The 17,821-nt window shown below is 54.8% G+C and overlaps 2 protein-coding genes across 3 annotated transcripts in view; one reads left to right on the plus strand and one right to left on the minus strand.

Moving 5' to 3' along the window:
* The window catches only part of MATN4 (matrilin 4), an 18,102-nt gene extending 15,985 nt beyond the window's left edge, over window positions 1-2,117 (minus strand). The window contains exon 1 of one of the 2 annotated variants that reach the window (XM_040609408.1): window positions 2,000-2,117. The gene's annotated coding sequence lies outside the window, so the exon portion shown is untranslated. The remainder of the gene's footprint in view (window positions 1-1,999) is intronic. The other variant, XM_040609407.1, reaches the window with a different exon arrangement.
* RBPJL (recombination signal binding protein for immunoglobulin kappa J region like) overlaps window positions 1-17,793 on the plus strand; it is a 22,052-nt gene extending 4,259 nt beyond the window's left edge. Inside the window, exons 2-13 of the mRNA XM_040608919.1 lie at window positions 1,405-1,521; window positions 1,968-2,043; window positions 8,575-8,700; window positions 10,387-10,457; window positions 10,711-10,826; window positions 11,712-11,886; window positions 12,298-12,435; window positions 12,990-13,099; window positions 13,192-13,332; window positions 13,657-13,812; window positions 14,051-14,154; window positions 14,566-17,793. Of these exons, the coding sequence (XP_040464853.1) occupies window positions 1,405-1,521; window positions 1,968-2,043; window positions 8,575-8,700; window positions 10,387-10,457; window positions 10,711-10,826; window positions 11,712-11,886; window positions 12,298-12,435; window positions 12,990-13,099; window positions 13,192-13,332; window positions 13,657-13,812; window positions 14,051-14,154; window positions 14,566-14,839 (1,604 nt within the window). The 3' untranslated portion in view covers window positions 14,840-17,793. The remainder of the gene's footprint in view (window positions 1-1,404; window positions 1,522-1,967; window positions 2,044-8,574; window positions 8,701-10,386; window positions 10,458-10,710; window positions 10,827-11,711; window positions 11,887-12,297; window positions 12,436-12,989; window positions 13,100-13,191; window positions 13,333-13,656; window positions 13,813-14,050; window positions 14,155-14,565) is intronic.
* The last annotated feature ends 28 nt before the right edge of the window (window positions 17,794-17,821 follow it).

The raw sequence follows: 17,821 nt of genomic DNA on the forward strand, positions 1-17,821 counted from the left end.
GTGTAGATACAAACGCTACTTATCTCCCCCTCCACGTCTCAGCCCTATTCATCAAGCGTTTGTAAATGGCATTTTATGAGCGCTGAGTTTTTAACAAGGCAGGCACACTGCTCCAAAAGCGAACAAAGGGGCCCCTATTGGAAACTTTAAAGATGTTTAAACAAAGGCTTCTCTTGAAAACCTTTAACCCCTAATGCCAACCTCAAGGAAAATGCTATGTTATGAGCAATCGGAGCACAAACATCTTCTGTGACCGCAGATTGCCGACAACAAGCTGCCTTGTTGGCTGCGTCTTTTCTGTTTGCTACCGTCGCCAACAAAGGCAGCTCCCAAGCCCATCTTGTACTAATCACGTAAAATTTCTTTAATTCTTCAAGAGAAAAGAAAGTTACAACTTCCAGAAAAATCAACAACAGCTTTTTCCAGTTGGATGCAGCAATATCCCGCCTGCTTTGATGGAAAGTGTCATTTTACTGCAAACACCAAGATCTCTTGCATGCTTTCCAGATGGGAATTTGTATTTCAGATGAGGCCAAATTTATCCATATCCTGGTGGCAAATATCAGGGCTGAGATCTGGGAGGAGATTTCCCCACACACATTTTTTGCCTATATCAGATGCCAATCTAATGAATCCCTGCAGAGATCACAAGAATCTGCTTGTGAAATGCAGTTTCTACTTGTTACTGAGAACCTGCACGCTCACTGACTGCGATTAATTGCTCCTGTTCTTGGAAAAATAAAAAAAATAATCTTTATTGTCAAGAGACGCTACAGAGGGTCCCACAGGGAGGACTTCACAGTAACTTTATAAATAGTCTGGGCTTCAGTGAAGCAAAAATCCTATGAGTTTAAGCAGAAGAGATGAAGTTGTGTGCCTTCTCTCAGAGTCGGGGTGTGAACAGGCTCCTCTTTTGGAGCCCCCTTTGCCCCCCAGAGCCCCTGCACACACGTGGTGGCTTCCTTCAAAGCGGGACAGTCCCGTTTCCCTGCCAGCCGCCACTGACACCAGCTCCCGCGCTGGAGCCCTGTGTCCTGGCTGGATTTGGGCTCTCTGCACCACAGCAAAGGCTGCCCTCACCAAACGAGGGGGGAAACCCCCGCAGAGCACATACCACCACATCGTGGATCTGCTCAGCTCCGCTTATCTCAGGTGGCTGCGTGTTAGCAGAAATAAGACGAGTGCAGAATAATCTGATTTTCCAAACAAATTTTCCCATGTAATTGCTTGGAACAAAAGTGCCCAAAGCTAATTTTCCCCTCTGAAATGGTTGGAATTATAAGCCAAAGGTGGGTGATCGCTTGTGCAAACATATTTATGAGTATGCACAGACCCAATTTTCCAGTCGTGCGGAAACGGTGCATAACAAACTTAGGACGCACTTTTAAGCTTATCTTTTCGCAGGATCTCGATCTCCTATTGCTCAGTACACCTTGCCCAGGTGTACCAGACTTTATTATTCTCTGCTAAAAGAAATCCTCGACTGTATAAGCAAGAACCTGCCCAAAAGCTGGGCGAAAGGTAAGCAGAGCAGGCAGCCTGCAAACTGCGCCATCCCGACAGGGAAGAGTTTACATCCTGCACAGCGCACCGAGGGGCAGAGCGGGGTACCGTGCGGGGTACCACGCCTTCCCACTGCCTCTCCAAAGCGTACCCCCTGCCCGGCACACTCGGGGGGGGCAACCACTGGCACGGCTGCTGGGGCCAAGGCCAAGGCCATACAGATGGGGGCTTTGGGAGCGCCCCAGCCCCTGCCCTGGGGGAACACCCCATTGCAAAGGCTCTGCTCTTCCCCACCCTGCCCCGGCTTTGCTTTCTGCTCTTCATGCCCAGGACCGCTGCTCCCCTCCCTGCCAGCCCCACGCCGAGGAAAAGCCCCCGCAGCCCCCGCCGCGCACAGCACCGCGGCTCAGCGCCACCTGGCCGGGCCGGGCTCCCCTCACCCTCCTCTCCCTTCCCTTCCGCAGGGGCGGCGGGGCCCGCGGAGCCCCTCACTCACCCGGGCCGGCCGCCGAGCCGCTCCCCGCCGCGCTGCTGGGCCAGGTACGGTGGGCGCGGAGCTGCGCGGGTCGCTGCGCGGGCGCGGTTCGCTGCGCGGCGGCAGCAGCGGTGGGAGGCGGCGGGGCCCCGCGCGGCATTTAACGGGGCGGGGGGAGCGGGGGGGCGGCGGGGCGGGTACGGCCGCCGCGCCCCGGCCCGGCCCCGGGGCAGCGCTGGAGGGGGGGTCCGGCCGCCTGGCCCGGCGGGGGGGCCCGCGGCACCCCCCGCCCCACGGGCCGTGTCCGTGCAGGTGCCCACGGGCGAGCGGGACCTGCGCGCAGGTGGAAGCGGCGGTGGCCAGCGGGCGGCCCCGGGCTCTGCACCGCTGCGAGCACTCGCCCGGCCCTGCGAGCGGCCGAGGAGGGGCGGCTTCTTTTTTCCGTTTTTCTTTTTTTTCCTCCCCCCCCCCCTTTTTTTTTTCTTCTTTTTTCTGCTTCACCCCCATTTTTTTCTTTTTCTTTCTGTTTTCACCTCCTTTTTCTTTTTTGTCCCTTCTTTTTTATTTTTTCCCTTCCCCTCTTTTTCTTTTTCCCTTTTCTTTTTTCCCTCTTCCCCCCTTTTTTCTTTTCCTCTCATCTTCCCCAGCTATGGGAGTGCACCTGGGAACTCTATAAACTCAGAAGGTCCTGGAAAAAGGAGACTCCACATTTACTATCCCTTTGAGTTTAGGAGCCCCTGCAGGTACTGGCTGCAGTGTGGGGAGGTGGGTGCGAACCAGGGGGCTGCAGAGCAGAGCTCTGCGGGCTGTAGAGCCTCAGGTTGAGCTTCCAAGAAGGTCAACTGATGTGCCCAACTGTAGCGATGGAGATCATCAACAGAGGCTTCTTAGACACCCTGGAACTGACCTTCCCAGCCCTCCACCTCCTCTCAGCACTCTAGTGGTGGTAGGAACCACCTTGAGTGCTTTGCAGGGCTGTGGTTTAGTGCTTTAACAGCACTTTCCTTTTTGCAGTCACCAACATGAGGAACAGAGAGAGGACTTCAGGAAATCACCCACATTCTCTGAATTTTCTAGTAGATGAGCCAATACAGCGTGATCAAACTTGGGTGTTTTGAGGGTGTTAGGGCAGGCACAGGGCAGCTGGGGAGCCCCCACCCCGGCTGGCCCCCGGTCCCCTGCAGAGCTCACCACTGCAGGGCTTTTGTGCTTCCTGCCCTCGGCTGGTGTTTGCCGTTGGTGTGGTTGATAAATCCCCCAAGCCCAGAAAAGGCTGAATTTCACTTGTGTGTGCAGCGAGGAAAATATAGGATTTATAAATACCCATGGATATACAAGGGCTTGTGGGTTGGGTTGGTCTGGATTAAAGGAGGTATTGAAAAATGAGGGAAGCCAGAAACTGCAGGCTTCTCATTTCTGTGATTTCTAATGGCTTTTCCTTTTGCATAAACATTGCATTGACTCCATACCCATTTTCTCCTCTGCTCTGTACAAAATATAACCCAGAGCTCTAAAATGGATATTTTTTATTAGGACATTTGGTTTCCCCAAGCTGAGGAAAGAACAATTGCCCTCTGTGACAGCAGGTCCCCAGTGAGCTGCAGGGCAGCCATGGCCTGAGCGAGGCAAACGGCAGCTCCTTTGGGGGGGGGAAAGCAGCAAATTAAATCTCTGCGCTTGAATTCAGCGTTACCTGTGCTTGGGGACACTGTTACCATGAGTTAAAAGTTCCTGTATAACGAGTTGATTTGAAGACCCAGTTTCTAAACAATAGCTGCCGGGATTGTGTGTTGGTCTCCTGAGTCAGGTACTTTCATTCCCAGAGGACCAAAAAAATCGGATCCTTTTCCCTGCCGCCAGAGCTGCTGTACGCCTGTGAAGTGGAAAGCAGCAGTGCAGAAGGCTGTTTGCTTCTCCCAGTGCCCGTAAAAGTGCTTTTTCTGCTCTGGCGGTTGCCCAGGGGTGCACATGCAGCATCTTGCGGGCCTGATGTGCCCTCGCAGAGCAGAAGGCGCGGTGGGGACCAGGATTTGTCCCACACCACGAGCCTGGCTGTCTCAGCAGGGATGTGCAACCCAGAGGCAGGGGATGGCTGAGCAGGGAAGGCCCCTTGGTTGGGTTCTCCCCTGCTGGTGCCAGAGGCAGGAGCCGTGCCTGGTGCCGGCGCAGGGCAGCAGCCGAGCGGGAAGGCAGGGTGCACCGAGCTGCAGTGCTCGGCCATCGTGATGCACAGCCCTGCCTGACCCCCTGGGACCAAGGAAGGAGCAAATGTGTTTCACAGCTGGAGGCAGGAAAAAGCGCCGAGTGATGCCCCCCACGCTCACTGCTGAGATGGCGAGGAGTAGTTTTCAGCTGGCGTGTTAAACATCAGCTCTCCTAAACTCGGCGATGTGACCGCGGGGTCTGACCCTACGAAAGCATCTCAGTGCCTGCCTGGGTTCCCTGCATGCCCACATGAAACAGCCCTTCACAAGACAGTCCAGCTGTGTGCCTCACACACAGGGCACTCCTTTTTCTCCTTCATTTCCCATGGAAGAAGGCACAGCAACACAGCCAGGGCTTGCAAATACCCACGGGTGCCCTGGGTGTCTCCCACCTCCAGCACCAGTGCAGAGCCACCCTAGAGATGCACCTCAAAGCACACTTGCAGCCCTGAGGCACATCCCAACCTAAAGCGAGGGAAAACCTTGGTGGTAAGTGATGCCAGGCTGAGCAGGGAGGGGGAAAGGCTTACAAAAATCGGCGTAGGAGAAAGGTGGTGGTTCCCCCCTTGCTCCCCCCCTGCTTCCACATAATGCCTGGCTGTGTGCGAGAGCAGCCCAGTCCCAGCTGAGACCTCAGGCTCTGAAAAGGAGGCTTTTAGCATGAGCTCCAAGAGCTCGGCCTGTGCAGGGCTGCTAACATGACACTGAACTAACACTGCACTACAATCAAAGCATTTTAATAATTTAATATAATAAATGTCAGAAGGAGTGAATAATTCCCTGTAACCCTGAGGAGGAGGTAGGTGCCAGGAGGAGCCAAGTGGGTATATTGAGCTGCTTTAGCAATAGCCCTTTGACTCTCTGAAGGTAAATTTAAACCAGATGATGGATGCTGGGTGGTCGCCTCCGTGGGCAGAATGGCAAGCACTGTTCAGAAATGCGTCACTGAAACAATTTAGCCCCAAAATTTGGAAGGCAATGGCTGCAGAGAACGGACAAAGAGAAAAAGAACAAGTTTCTAGGTAGACGTTCCCCCAGCTAAACATCAAGTCTGAAGAACTATGCTCTGTTTACCTGCCTTTGGCATGCACATTCCCACTTTAAGTAGTAATTAGTATATAGATAATTATTCCAGAATGCTCTTTAATAAGCTCTGGGCAGTAACCCACGTGCCTCTAGTATTACGTACGGATGGCAGGGAGCAGTGATACCTGCACAAGCCTGGCCCTGCCCCGAGCCAGTGCCGCAGGAGGCTCTGCAGAGCAGGCGTTGCTGCTGGCCATGCTGTCAGCACACGTCTTAATCCACAAGTTTTGGCACTTTGCTCCTGAACACTCCCTGCTGCTGCCTGGCCTCGGTACCAGGCTGTTCCTCACTCTGCCAATGGGTTAATGGGACAGGCTGCTAACCCAGTAGCTCCGTGGGGCTTGGTGCTTCCCAGCAGATCCCAAGCTATATGGATGGGTGCTGATGGACACTTTGGTGCCAGTAAGTGACACAAACAGGGATGGAGCATGTGTCCCCACAGCTGAGACCCAAAGCTATGCTCCTCATTTTGCACTGAATACTGAATGGTGAGACTCACCAGGAAAAAATTCACGCACCCAGCCTGGTTCTTCCCTGCTCTGTGCCTGTTGTCTCTGACAAACTGGGGGTGAAATGCTACTGAACAGAGCCAGCAAGGTTCAAAACTCATTTTTCACTGTGTGCATTAGCGCAAAAGAATATCCAAGGTTAGCCTTTTACTCGATCTGTTTCCACATTTATCCTGATCACAATCAGTAGTTCTGTAAAAAAAAAAAAAAAAACCAAAAAAAAAAAAACCAAACCACCAAAACCAAAGACTTTTGCAAGAGATTCCCAAATGACGCTTTTAGGTGAAGGGGAAAATAGCAAAGGTGGATCAAAGCTGAAATCACACTATTGCTTGGCAGCAGAGAGTGAGACAGCTGCAGATTGCCATTACAGAAAAAGATTAAATAACTTCCTTACAGGATCTCTTTGGCTGTGCAAAGATACAAACCATTCAGCGGACAGAAAGGCTGGAGTGAAGCTTTCCAGCAAGGCTCAGTAACCCACCCAGGAGCGGGCACTGGTGGGGTACCAGCTGGTGAAGCTCAGCTGCAGCATGCTGGAGCAGGAGTCTCCCAGCCCCACGATGGAGGGTCGGAGGGGACAGATCCAGCCTCAGCACGGGAGCTGTCAAGGGTGATCTGAGGGTCTGTCTGGTGAAGAAGCTCCTTCTGCCTCGCCGTGTGCTGGCAGCGTGTGCTCTGCAGTCAGGAGCGGGCTTGCTGTGGCCGTAAAACCTTCATTTTCCAGACACAGCTAGGCAGCTCATGCTGTGGGTGGCACTGGCACTGGCTGTAAATCTGATTTTGGCAGAGCTCTGTTGATTTATGCTTGCTAGTGATCCAGATAACACATCTAGGATAAAGACTTGAGAACAAGGAGGGCAGGAGATTGTATTGCCTGGCTGATAACCGAATAGAGCAGTGATGAGAAAATCCATGGAGTGCAAAACATCAGGTCCCCATGGGACTACCCAGAAGAGACGCTGGGTAAATATTTGTGTGTATGGGAGATGTGTTTGTCTTCCACAAACAGGAGAGCACCAGCTTCATCCACAACATGGGAAAGCTGGAAGTGAAGGGATATACATTTAAAGCAAATTGTAACATGGATCCTAGAAGCTATAAAGGGCACAGCATTTTTAAACTACACGTGTTACACTGGGAAGAACAGAATTGGCAGGTGAACTCTTCTAAAAGGTTGCTTGGGATGTCTGCTTGCTGCTTCTCTCCCTAGGAGCTTGCTCTGGCCACTGAGCCCAGCAAGAGCTCACCATAACCTGCCTTAGGATGCTTGGCAGAACCAGGTTTACCTCCCTTCACACATCTGGTTGTTTATGCCCTCAATTATTCCCCATTTCTAGCCTATTTAAGAGGAAGAGAGGCTGTATTTAATGGAGATATTCTGCTGCACACCTCCTGAAAGATTTTCCCTGGGTGGCCATGGCTGATGCCCCGCATCCTCATTGCTTCTCTGAGTCATCCCCAGGTGCTGCCCACAGTCCCTGGCCGCTTTCTCTCATTGACTGTGTTTGCAGCTGTGGTTGGGACTTCACAGCCTTCTCTGGCCACTGCTGTTTGTCTCTGATGGGAGGCCGTTGCTGTGTGGAAAGGTCATGAGTGACCCCCAGGAGCCTTAGGGGGTTCAGGAGCCAGAGCCTGAGGCCAGTTTCCATACAGCTTCCTCTCTCCTGAAGATGCTGGATCTGATTTGGGTCTGATGCTCACCCAAGTGGGTCCAAAAACATCCCCTGGGCATGCAAGCAGAAACACAGAGCTGTTGGCAAATACCAGCAGGCATGAACAACCCTTTGCAGCAAGCCAAGGGAGCTCAGCACGTGAAAGAAGTGAGCTCAGGCTTAAGTCAAAACCTTTTCATAACCAACCAGGCTGGGTCCCCCTGGTAGGAGCAATTTCTTGAGCGTTCCCAGCTACCATGCCCTAAACACTGGCAGATGTGCCAAGGAGGGGCTCCTGCCCAGGCAGCACCCCTTCCCTCTCCTCTGGTTTCCTCTTATCCAGATGAAGGTACTCAGGGGGCTTAGGGGCAGGAGCTGGTGTTCTTCAGATGGGTCGTCTCACCTCCTCTGAAAGCACGTCAGCACCACAGAAGTTGTCCCCAGTAGACACCCCATAGCTCCCCCCGTTCTTATCCCCCAGTTCTTGCACACACGTCCCAGGTGGCAGAGCAGAGCACCTCGGACTCGGACCCACCTCATCTCCCTCTAGCCAGCTAACGCCCAGCCTACTAAGCAGAGGTAAGTGTCAGGTGTATGGGAACTCCTTCTAGTTAATAGAGCAGAAACAATCAGCAAAACTACCTACTGCTTAGATCTTGGAGAAAAATGCAGCTATTTTCACCCAACAGCCCTCGCAGAAGCAGATGAGCAGCTCCTCCTTGCCTGACAGCTCCCCAGCTGCGCTCAGGGCTCCGTAGCATCGTTTCCCAACTCACAAAAAAGCCATACAGCAACAAGGACATCAGGTGGATAAAACAAACTGATAAAGAATTAGAGCACTGCCACCACTGCATGGGGCTGGAAATCATAGAAATGTGTGTTGCAGTGCTACCAACGTAGCGCCCTGTGCGTGTTTGATGGAAAACTGATGAAGCAGTTATTCAGTTATCCAAACTTTATATTTGTCAGCGCCAGCCCTGGTCTTAGAGCGAAGGCTCCAGTGCTTTCCGATGGGAAAGCCTTTCCACCTCCCCCGCCCCATCAGGCTGGACAGGGAGGGAGCTCCAGGCTCCCCACTCGGCATAGGGCCAGGCAAGGAGCTGGCTCTGGTGTTGCAGCGCTGGGGGATCGCTGTCTTGTAGATCCAACCTGTACCAAACCAACCTGCTTCGAGATGGTGTGCGGAGGTACCTGCAGCTGCCAGCAGACCAGACGGTACTGATACTGCACGCCAAAGTCGCGCAGAAGTCCTATGGCAATGAAAAAAGGTAGGAGATTGCTTCATCTTCTCCCATAGCAGCTTCCAAACCCAGCAACCTAAAGCTCGATTTCAACCGTGCTAGATTTCTCTAAGCTAATGAAGCAAATGATTTGACACAGCCCCTCGCCGTCCACTCACAGCCTCTTTGCATCCAGAGCCATAATTTAGTTCATGAACTGAGTAACACGAGAAAGATATTAACCTCCACCTGCATCCATCCCAGTTAGACACTCCCAGTGGTTAGGCTCCTCCTGTGGAGTGCTGGAGATTGGAAAGATGAAGTAAAGAAGGAAAGAGACTATTCAGATCTTACCCCCCAAGAATGAAATTATAAAGATGAAGAGGAGGAAAGGTTAGTGTTCTAAGTGCTCTGGAAATCTTGTCTTAAAATCTGAACGGCCACAGCAGGGACTGGGGCGTTGCCATCAATGCCCACGGTCTCCAAAAAGCTGCTATTTTTGAAAACCCTTCCCGCACTGCAAAAACACTTTGAGGTTCTGGCTTGAATTTCCAAAATTGCTACTTCTGGGCAGTGACGTCAGACTGTGGCACTGTAATATCATTAATCCTCCATTAATCCTTGTGATATATAAATATTCCTCCCTCATTACCAAGTGTGGAATATCTATGAGGCGACAAACTCTACCTCTAAGGCGTAACCCACCCACACCCCAGCAAAAAAGAGCTCTAGGCTGGGCTGGCTGTGCCTACAAAGCCCTCATTGCAGCCAGTCTCCTGCCAGGGGCTGCTGGTCTGCTGGTAAAAGTTTTATTTCGGGACTGGGTCTTCCAGCCAGGAGGGAAGCCTTCATATCACTGAGCCTTTGGCACAGCCTCTTTCCCCTGCTGCAGACCCCATGCAAGGGATGAGCATGAAAATCAGATGCCAGGTCTGGAGAGGGAGAGAAAACCAGCACAGAACTCCCAGGTTAAAGTTTAAAGGTGCTGGTCCTGTTTTCCTTCGTGGTGGGAGTCAGGGGCCCGTGCTGTGGATGACTTGTTTAAATAAACCCATGCCCAGGACTTTAGGGCTCTGAAATATCCAGCCCCCTGCACTGGTGGTTTCTCTGCTAGTGCTTTACACAGTACCAACAGCAGATGAATTTGCACCATTCACAAAAGTGCAAAGACAGTGGAAACCCAAATAAAACACAGGAAAACAGGTTTCCAAAACCCTGGCTATAGATTTATTTGCGTTGGGCTGTGAACCTGGCTGTGAATGCAAACTCTGTTCCCGACCTGCTGAAACTCCCACATGGCAGGCGGGCAGAGACAGGGGGCCTGATCCCTCCTTGGATCGGGGCTGGGGGCGACCAAGGTGCCCAGTCCTCCCCTCCTGGGGCTGTCCTGTGGCCAGTGGGCTGATGGCTACCACTGGCACTAACAGATGTGGCAGCCGCCCCGGGCTGGGGCCAGATTCTGCAGCTGGAGGCAGCTGGCGGAGGGCAGAGAGGCTGAGGCAGCTGCTTCAGCAGAGCCCAATTCCTCCGGCCAGCCCTGCCTGCGCCCCCCAGCCTGGGGATCCCCAGCCCCACGTACGTCCTGCAGCCCCACATACATCCCAGGTGCAGCGTTGCTGTGGCACCAGTGAGCCCCAGTGAGGGTCCCCACTCTCAGTGCAGCCATCCCGCTGCCCCCAAGCACCTTTTCTGGGTGCTGAAGTGCCATAAGAAAATACCCTCTTGTCTCTGCAGGTTTTTCTGCCCCCCGCCTTGCGTTTACCTGAGCGGACCAGGATGGAAGTTAAAGCAAGACCAGATAAAAGGTAAGAACTCGGCAGCAGCCCTGGACCTCTCCTCCTGTGCCACAGAGAGCTGCCCTGCGCCTCTGCAAAGGGGAGAGTGACCCAGTTTAGTTTATCTTTGCCCCTGCCCCAAAGTTTTCTTTCCACCCTTGAGGCTGAGCCCTCCCCGGTCCAGACCCAGCGGGGGCTGGAGCCTGGGCCACCCACCGCGCCAGGAGGAGCCGAGCCCGTGCCTGTGCGGGGGCTGCAGGGTGTTTCTCCCCGTCTCTTCCAGCCAGGGACCTGGGAGAGGCGGGTTTTCGGGTGTGCGGGTACATGGGGCTGGACAGCATGGGCAGCAGCCTGATGGAGACCCAGAAGCTCAGCTTTGAGGAGCAGCCAGACGCAAAGGTAATGCCGCTGCTCCCTGGGGCTGTGAGGAGCCCTCTCACTCACATCAGGGCTGGGCTGTCCCTAGTGTCACCCCATGCCCCGGACTGTCACATCATCCCCTTCCTCAGGATGTTGCGGTCCTTCCTTCCTAGCCATCACTGCCCCCGCCTGCTCTGCCACCCTGCTGTGGCACACGCAGCAGCCTGAGCAGCCAGGCAGGCTCCCCTGCCTTGCCAAGAGCCCTGTCTATCTTCGGCACCATCTTTTCAGATCGACAGCCCTGTGGCAGGCAGGCAGGCTGCCAAAATCTGCACAGCTCCCTCAGCCCTGGTACCTTCTCCCGATGAACTGCGCTGCTGCTTATTGCAAAATGAAAGCCCAGTCTTTCATTTGCAGATAAACATCAAAAAAAAAACCCTGATCAATCCCAAAGTTCAAGAGCTTTAGCAGAGCTCTGGCATCTTTGGATAGGGGGAAAAGAAGAAGAAAAAGCATTATCTGGGTCCCCAAAGAGCACGGGGTCTGAGTCGGGCCAGAAATCTTACAAAAAGAGCCTTTGTCTGCAGTGCTTGCGTTGCTGCTAAGGCACAGCGTATCAGCCAGGACGGGGGGGAGAAACCATAAACCCAGGCCGATTTCTCATGTTATGTGGGATAAATCACATGTGAACATTCATTTCCATGAGGAATTCTCTGCCCCCAGTGTAAATAAAGCCTCTGCCGATCCCCAGGTCTTCATTCCACCTGTAATAACATCTCTGGTCGTTTCCCCCTTTAAATGAACCCGGGGCTCTTTGAAAGGGTACTATTATGTCCTTGTGGGGTGTTGAGGAGGGCGAGGAGGGTGAGGAAGGCTCGTGGGGCTGGGCTGGAGCTGCCAGCAGCCCCTCTCTACCCTTGGCAGGGCTTCGGCTGTGCCAAGGCACTGTACATCTCGGACGCGGACAAGCGCAAACATTTCCGCCTGGTCCTGAAGCTCTTCTTCAGCAATGGGCAGGAGATCGGCACCTTCCACAGCAAGCTGATCAAGGTCATCTCCAAGCCCTCACAGAAGAAGCAGTCGCTGAAGAACACGGACCGTGAGTGTGGGGATGGCTCTATGGGGAGGAAGGTGGGTGTGAGCCCAGGGTGGGATGCTGTCCGAGTGCTCGTGGCTTGGCTCCAGAGTGGTCCAGGATGGACCCAAAGCCCATGGGCACCCCCAAAAGAGGATGTATCTGGACATATTGATGTCTCAATTCCAAATGGTTCACCCACCACAATGTGGAATGCCCTGATGCCAACATGCTCCCCACACCGTGGGCTTCACCTGCACCTTTGAAAAGCCCAGCTGGGCTGGCACGTAGAGAGAAGGGCGGCTGGGAGGGGGCTGGCTCCTGCCCGGCTGGGTACACCAGGAAACAAGACTTGCCCTCCCTCGGCTTGACAAAGCCATAGCTCAAGCCATGCACAGACCTGGCAAGCGCTAACACAGTCACCTCTCCCCACAGTCTGCATCTCCTCGGGCTCCAAAGTCTCCCTCTTCAACCGCCTGCGCTCCCAGACCGTCAGCACCCGCTACCTCTCTGTTGAGGGGGGAGCCTTCATCGCCAGTGCCAGGCAGTGGGCAGCCTTCACCCTCCACCTGGGTAAGGACCCTCGAGGGGCTGCTGATACCAGCGATGCCCAGGGCTGCCCACCTCCAGCCCTGGCTCTCCCCGCCTGCAAAGCCAGTTCTTGGGGGGAAAAAGGGGTGGGAATTAGCCTGAGGGTGCGGGAACCTAGCTCAGATCTCACATCTGCCCAGTGTTCCTGGAGCTGATAGCCATTTCCCACTGGCTTTAAGGGTTGGTGTCATATCTTGAGGGCACATGGGCTGTGACCAGGGTAGCAACAGCTGACTTGGTCAGGAGGTTCACAAATCCAAGCAAGTAACTTGTCTGGAACAGGCCAAAGCCCAGCAGCATCTCTGCCCACACTACCTCCAGCAGTGTCCCTCCAAGGTACCACATCCCAGTCCTGCTCTCCCACGCTGGGCTCCCAGGGAGCAATGGTCTTTCCAAGCAGTGAGCACCTGCAGAGCAGAGAAAGCAATAAAAAAGCACCAGGAGCACAGCCGGAGCTGTGTGTAGCAAGGCAGCCCAGGTTAACCTGCTCCCCGGCTGCTTGGGGCAGTGACTCTGCCTCTCTCCTTCCTGGCAAGCCGACGAGTGCTGCACCCGGAGTGAGTTCCCCCTGCGGGAAGGGTATATCCGCTACGGTTCCGTGGTCCAGCTGGTCTGCACGGCCACCGGCATCACCCTGCCTCCCCTGGTAAGCCTCCATCCCTGCGGGGTCAGGCACATGGTCCTGGCCGCTCTGTGGCTCAGCGACGGGTACCATCCCTGGGCTGCTGCTGCCCGCAGATCATCCGGAAGGTGATGAAGCAGTACGCCATGCTGGACGTGGATGAGCCCATCTCCCAGCTCCACAAATGTGCCTTCCAGTTCCAGGGCAGCGACCACATGTACCTGTGTCTCTCCACGGAGAAAGTGATCCAGTTCCAGGTATGGTGGCACGAGGAGGGGGTGAGGACCCCCAGGGTGCTCCCTGTCCTCTCTCCCAGCTCCTCTGTGTTGGTGCTGGCTGGGGAACATGTCACCAGGAGGGGTCTTCTAGAAAAGAGGGTTTGCATCCAAGTTAAGGTCAGAATCACTGCAAAGCCACCTGCCTCTGTCTTGCCTGCTTCGGTGGGAACATCGTCACCGAGGTCTTTGACATTTATATCCCAGTGAGCAAAGCAGTCTCTTGCTGGAACCGACCAGTCATCCCGACCCTGGTTCCCTGCCATCCCCACTGCAGTGTGCTTGGAGCTGTGATGCTCTCCACAGGCGTCTCCCTGTCCGAAGGAAGCCAACCGGGAGCTGCTGAACGATGGCTCCTGCTGGACCATCATCGGCACTGAGACGGTGGAGTACACCTTCAGCGAGAGCCTGGCCTGCATCCACAAGCCCGTCAGCCCCGTGCCCCTCGTCACTGCCCTGCAGGTAGACACAGCACCGACCACGGGCCACCTCTCCCCCTCTGTCACCTGCCTCTACCATGGCTCCTGCTCCTGAGCCCTTGCACCTGTGCTCAGCATCTCCTGGCTTTGGGATGCTGTGGGAATGCCCAGGTCTGGACTGCTGTGGTGGGGACGGGATGCGCATGCAGAGCATCCTGCAGGAGAAGGAGTCTGGCGCATTCCACCACGTAACACACTGCCACGCGCACTGCCTGTCACAGCTCACGGGTGGCGGGGACGTGGCCATGCTGGAGGTGCACGGGGAGTACTTCCATGCACACCTCAAGGTGTGGTTCGGAGACGTGGAAGCAGAGACGATGTACAGGTAATGTGGCCGAGGGGCGGGGAGCAGGCAGGGAACAGCCGCCAGGTTTGGGCTGCGCTGGGCAGCTCTGGGAGGGACGTGGCTGCCAGCCTTGGGGACAGGGGCACTTGCACTGCCCGTCCTGCAGGACCAAGCATGAGCATTGCAGCGAGAGGCAGGGATGAGTGTGGCTGGTGGCTGCTCTCTGCCCTGGATGCAGCCTGGGGGTAGTGGTGGGTGGGAGATAACAGAGACCTCAGGGGGCTGCAAACAACCAAGCAGCCCTGGCAGAGAGGAACACAACACCCAGGAGAAGGGGGGAAATAGGCTGGAGGCTTCATGCTGAGCTCCAGGCTGGAGGAGTCATACTGGCACCGCTGCCGGTGTGGGACCCACCTCGGTTAACATTTTCCTCTCCTGTGCCATTCCCAGGAGCCCCAAGTCACTCGTGTGTGTCGTCCCTGACGTCTCTGCCTTTGGCAGTGACTGGAGGTGGCTGCGATACCCCATCGCAGTCCCGCTCCTGCTGATCAGGGATGATGGCCTCATCTACTCCAGCTCGTTCACATTCACCTACACCCCCGAGCAGAGCTTCATTCCAGGGCAGCAGGTCCTCTCGGATGTTCCCCAGGGCTCAGACAAACTGCTTGACAGCATCCATCAGGAATTCACCAGGACCAACTTCCACCTCTTCATGCAGAGCTAGCAAGCTGGCCGGGCAGAGGCTTGGCTTCACCTCCAGCTCCAGAGAAGGGCTGATCCATTCACCCCATCCAGGGCTCAGGGTGATCCTGGCAGAGGGTCCTGCCCACACATCGAACGCCTGCCATGTTACCGTGATTTGCTGACTTGTCTCTTCTTCACGGCAGCATCTCACCCTGCTGAGATCTTACGCGAGAGCATCAATAAATCAGGCTTGAAGGACTCGTTACTGATTCAATTGCTTCCTTACTAACCTTCACAATTTACCTCCCATGCTGGCACAGAGCATCACAGCTCCCTTGATATCCTCAGTCCATATATTCAAAGGCCAGGAGGGATAGGGATGATGCATGAATGTGACCTTAAGTGTTATTGACCTATACACCAGGAATCCCTGCATCGCTTCTGCGCTTCTCAGTAATGAGAAGCTGATTTCCAGCAGCCAAATACCCGGCACCAGATGTTTTGGTTTTTTATTGGAGGCCCAGACGGGGTCATTTCAAAACGAAAAGGGAAAAAGAGAGTGTGAAACCCAGCTCCTTCCTAGCTGGCGTGGCTCTGCCGAGCTCTGTTGTTTTACACACTTATACACACACAGAAATTGCAGCGCTGGCATCAGCAGGAAACTGCTGATGTAAAGATTCCATAACAAGAAGCCAGGTTTCTTGGAGCCAGACCTGAGTGTTCTGCAGAGTGGGTCTTACAGCTTTATTTAGTCTTCAGGTCTCCGTGGCATCAAAAGACCTATGGTGTACCTGGAAACCTGCTGGTTTCGAAACAACCCAACTGCCAAACCCACAGAGGTGTTCAACCCACCCTGAACTCGGTGGTGGCAGGGGAGCAGGGAGAGCACGGTGCACCACAACCCACAGCACCCCAGGTGTGCTGAGCACCCAGACCCACACGCAGGCCTCATCACCCAGCTTACCTCTGTGTTTTGTGTGATCCAGCATGTTTTGGACACCAGCACCACACAGATCGACAGCCCCGGTGTGCATCCCCTGCCACGCTGCACCTCCACATGCTGGACCCGGGGCTGCAGGGCACTGATGGCCTCACCACCCAGTGTGGAGATGCACAGTGATGCCTGGTGTCTTGGCCACCTCCTACAGCTTGTGCATGGCCCTGGATCCCGTGGGAGCACAAGAGCTTTGGGTCTCCAGGGTCCTAACCCAGGGCTTCCCAGAGGGCAGTGCCTACCTAACCTCCACCAGGAGATGGGGTTCCTTCTTGCCCAGAACCTCACAGAGGGTGAAAAGCTGTTAGCAGACACATCTGTGTGCATCTGGAGCTGCAGCTGCTGGAGGAAAAAAATCAGGGAGAATATTACAGTGCATGCCAACAGCCAAGGGTTGGCAGAGGAAAGGGCTGGAGGACAGAGGAAGGGTAACCATGTGAAGACCTGCAGGGGGCTTCAAAAGGAAACAAGTCCCTCAAGCAGGAGGCAGGTGTTGGGGGCAGCGGTACAAGACCTTACTGCTCCCATTCCTCGCAAATGCTTGAGCATCTTATACAGGTGGCTGAGGCAGCAGGGGCTTCCCCTTTGCAAGCACCTGCTTGGGCCATGCCATCGGCCCATGCTTACCATCCCCTACACTCACCTCCCCAGCAAATCCACCCTGGCCTTAATGTAACCGAGGATGAGATTGCTTTTAACCAACAAAAGAAAAGCTTTTAACGGAGGATCCCTCGTATCTCCCCCAAAAGCATTTCCTCCCTCATGTCCTTGGGGAAGAGCTGGAGGGCAGTGAAAGGACGGGGCCAAGCCTCTCCGCCTGCATCCCACACAGCAGTGTCTGGACGCCGTGGGCTTCTCAGCCCGCTGCCCTCCCTCGGAGTCCAGGGCATAATTCACTTTTTATGAATGGAAAGCACCCTCAGCTATATTTAGCAGCAGCCTGGTCCTGAAGGGCAGGAGAAGCACTGCTTGTTGACTTCAAGGGCTTGGAACAAGCCTGCCTTGTTATGTTTACGGCGCAGCGCTTTGCTGGAGAGGCCAAGAAAGCACCGAGTGGCTCGTTCTTGAAGCCTGATGGATTAAGCAAACGGCTGCAGTAATTCAAGCCACATGGGGAAAGGGGAGAGGCGGCGGCGGGTGGGCTGGGGGGCCTTGAGGGGCTCCTGCCTTCCCCCAACCAGCCATGGTTCAATCTGCTTTTCACAGCAGGACCTGCAAATGGAAAATAAGATCTTTGCAGCTCCTGGAGGAGACACTTCCCTGCCATGGGGAACATATGCTCCACGTTGCAGTGGAGGAGCTGGTAGCATCGGCAAAGCTGTTTATTTGCATAATCACCGATTAACACAAACGTCTCGGACAGGCGCCAGCCATCCCGTTGTATGTTCTCGCTCGCTTGCGAGTCGGCAGCGCCCATCTGCCAAATCCTGCAATAATCCAGCACATGCCGGGGAAACACGCACGGACCGTCCCGCCAGCTCGGGAGAACTGGGCTGCCTGCTCGGAGCTGGGCTGCCCGGCACAGCCTGTCTGGCAGCTCCTGGCTGTATCTCTGAATCGTACGTGGAGCTTTTCCCCGTCCCCAAAGCAGTCAGAAACACTGGTATGAAATGAAGCACGAAAAAACCTTCACGTCACTTCAAGAGCTGGGGATTTAGGAAAAGCATCAAATGCTTTAGGGATGCTGAGAATAGCTTAAGCTATGTGCATCCATGGCAACGCGTGAGCATCCCCAGGCAATGGTGAGGCTTGAAGGCAACGGGGATCCCCCGCTCCCACCGGGCTGGGGTGCAGCTGGGGCTGCCCGGAGCCCCACCACATCGAGGAGCCATTTCAGGTCCCAGAGGTGAGCGTACCTTCAGAAACATCAGGAGGGAATGGGCTTCCCTCCACGAAACGGCATCCCGGAGGAACACGAAGTCCGGGCTCGGTCTGTCTGCCGTTGTGCCTGGGCTGTGCGGCGGGTCGGGCCGTTTGGAAGAAGAGCTGCTGCCATCTAGTGAGCCCAGGCACCGCCACCCCGCACCC

The sequence above is a fragment of the Falco naumanni genome, chromosome 10 (genome assembly GCF_017639655.2).
Source record: "Falco naumanni isolate bFalNau1 chromosome 10, bFalNau1.pat, whole genome shotgun sequence".
Taxonomy (NCBI): domain Eukaryota; kingdom Metazoa; phylum Chordata; class Aves; order Falconiformes; family Falconidae; genus Falco; species Falco naumanni.